This window comes from Otolemur garnettii, unplaced genomic scaffold (genome assembly GCF_000181295.1).
Source record: "Otolemur garnettii isolate 467f Iridium unplaced genomic scaffold, OtoGar3 scaffold00044, whole genome shotgun sequence".
In the NCBI taxonomy this organism is placed as follows: Eukaryota; Metazoa; Chordata; class Mammalia; order Primates; family Galagidae; genus Otolemur; species Otolemur garnettii.
Window position 1 is genome coordinate 6808113 of NW_003852439.1, and position 2704 is coordinate 6810816.

At 54.3% G+C, this 2704-nt stretch overlaps 1 protein-coding gene across 1 annotated transcript in view; it reads left to right on the plus strand.

Annotated features, from left to right (window-relative positions):
- RAB40C (RAB40C, member RAS oncogene family) overlaps nucleotides 1-2704 on the plus strand; it is a 39667-nt gene that overhangs the window by 34898 nt on the left and 2065 nt on the right. The window contains exons 4-5 of the mRNA XM_003790745.3: nucleotides 1495-1572; nucleotides 1903-2125. Coding sequence (XP_003790793.1) covers nucleotides 1495-1572; nucleotides 1903-2125 — 301 coding nt within the window. The remainder of the gene's footprint in view (nucleotides 1-1494; nucleotides 1573-1902; nucleotides 2126-2704) is intronic.

Consider the following 2704-nt stretch of genomic DNA (forward strand, 5'->3'; position numbering starts at 1 on the left):
AAAAAAAAAAAAAAAGACTACAGAAATCAAAAGATGGTTTGTTTTTTTGTGGGGGTTGTTGGGGATTCATTGAGGGTTACATGGTTACAAAGAACCAGGTTACATGGATTGCATTTGTTAGGTAAAGACTCTCTTATAATCATGTCCCATCCCCAAAAGGTGTGTCACCCACCATGACCCCCACCCCCCAAAAAGGTAGTTTTAAGAAGCTTTAAAATTTCTAATTTTGAGATGGACCATGGCTGCTTCCTTCAGTCTCAGCTGCCCCTCTCTCCCCCCTCCCCTCCTTCCCCCCTCCTTCCTTCCTTTTATTGAGACAGAGTCTCACTTGGTCACCCTTGGTAGAGTGCAATGACATCTTAGCTCACGGCAACCTCAAACTCTTGAGTTAAAGTGATTTTCTTGCCTCACCCTCCCAAGTACCTGGGACTACAGGCTTCAGCCGCAGTGCCTAGCTATTTTTTTTAGAGACAAGGTCTCACTCTTGATCAAGTTGGTCTCAAACTTGTGAGGTCAGGCAATGCAGCTACCTTGGCCTCCCAAGTGCTGGGATTACAGCTGCACTTTCCTCTTGCCTCCCTTATGTGGTGGCTTCTTCCATTAGCCCAGAGTAGTGTGAGCCCTGGCTAGTTGGAGGGTCTGATCCCTAAGCCTCCTTCAGGGTAGAGTTTGAGGCCAAGAGATGGCCGGTGGGGGGAGATGTGGCTGAGTGGCTAGCAGTGTGCACCCACATTGTGCTTCCAGAGAACCCACAACAGTGTCACTGTGCAATAGTCAGGGCAGATGGAAACAGCCCAGAGCTGAGCTCTGAGTAATTGGTCTCTAAGGGATATGGCGGGAAAGCCCCGTGGCTAATCCTGTTCTGCCTGGCTGGGGGAGCTTTACAAAACTGCTTTTAGGGTGACTGACATTCTGCTCTGCAAGTTTTGGATTGGAAAACTCAGAGACATCCCCACTCAGCTCTGCCCCAGGTACCCCTGGGGCAGAGTTCACTGATGGTCTTGACTTCCGTAACTGCAGCATCAGGCTTGATGTCCCCAGGAGGCCGGGCCCCTCATCTGCCTGCCCAGGCCAGGGGCTTTAGCCCCCACACAACAGATGTGGATGTACACGGCTTGGCTCTTGGCCTGTGTTGGTTTTCAAATCATTGCAGGGTGATACATGCTTGTAGAAAAGAAGTTGAAAAAAATGTCATTTCTGTCCCAGCGGATTTGTAAAGGGGAGGGAGCGGCAGTGGCATCTGTGATACGAGGCAGCAGTCCCCACTTAGCAAGGAAGATGCCATCCCAAGATAGAGAAGACTCCCTCCTACTGCCCTCCTTTGCTGCTGGAGGCAAGGCTGCAGGTCTCTGCCCACCATGTCTGGTGACCCAGGAAATCTGCCAGGTGCTGGGTATTCCTGGTCCTCCCTGGGAACTGAGAGACTTCACCCACACAAGTGCCCCCTTGGCCTAGGCCCAGCTGTGCATGTGGGTGACCTCGAGTCTGTTGCAGGGCATCCTCCTGGTATACGACATCACCAACCGCTGGTCCTTTGATGGCATTGACCGCTGGATCAAGGAGATAGATGAGGTGGGTATGGGTCTGTGGACTCCCCAGGGAACGGAGCTTGATTAGGTGCCTGGGCTCTGGCCCTTGGGGAGGATTAGGGGGCCCTACCTGCTGCCCTTCTTGTGGCCTGGGAAGGTCCCACACAGGAAGGGGTCTTCCAGTACATGGTGGGGTCTGAGCCCGGGGCTCTGTCTCCCAGCCTAGCTCTGGGAAGGTTGGCACCATCCTGGCCTACCCCACTGCTCCTATTGCCCCCTAATCTTAATCTCAGAACCCGGTGAGGGTCCTGCTATCCAAGGGGAAGGGGTGTCCTGCCATCGTGCCTTTGCTGAGTTCTGTGCCCTCCCCAAGCATGCGCCTGGGGTCCCCCGGATCTTGGTTGGGAACCGTCTGCACCTGGCCTTCAAGCGGCAAGTCCCAACAGAACAGGCACGTGCCTATGCAGAGAAGAACTGCATGACTTTCTTTGAGGTCAGCCCCCTGTGCAACTTCAACGTCATCGAGTCCTTCACGGAGCTGTCACGCATCGTGCTCATGCGGCATGGCATGGAGAAGATCTGGAGGCCCAATCGAGGTGGGGCTGGGGCTAGGGCTGCCCTGCTCATGTGAGGCTGACAGGCAATGAAACCACAAGGGGAGGTTCAGGCAGGTCAGTTGGCTGGTGCCATGGTGACTGGGAAGAGAGTAGGGAGCAGAGGCAGAGGGAAAGGGTGGCTCTTTAAGGGCTGAGGCCATTTTGGCCACTAGTCTGAGCCCCTGAGCCATCAAGGTGGCCTGCTCTACACATGCTTTATTGAGGGGGAGGGTGTCCCAGTGTTGCTGGTGTGGGCAGATAGACGCTCACTGTCAGGTGATCAGTGAGGCCCATGCTCACAGCTTTGCAGCCTTGTGTGTGCGCCACATTTCATGCCTCGCCCTTGATCAGAAACCCTGATGGCGAGCTCCCTCAGGGAACAGTGCTGTTGACTCTGTGCTGCCTCCTGACAGGGCTGACTACCTCCTTGCCAGGCAGAGGACTGGGTCATGATCTCATCCCCCTTAAGATTAAGCTCCCCAGGGGAGGTGCCTATGGCTCAAAGGAGTAGGGCACTGGCCCCATATGCCAGAGGTGGTGTGTTCAAACCCAGCCCTGGCCAAAAAATACTGCAAAAAA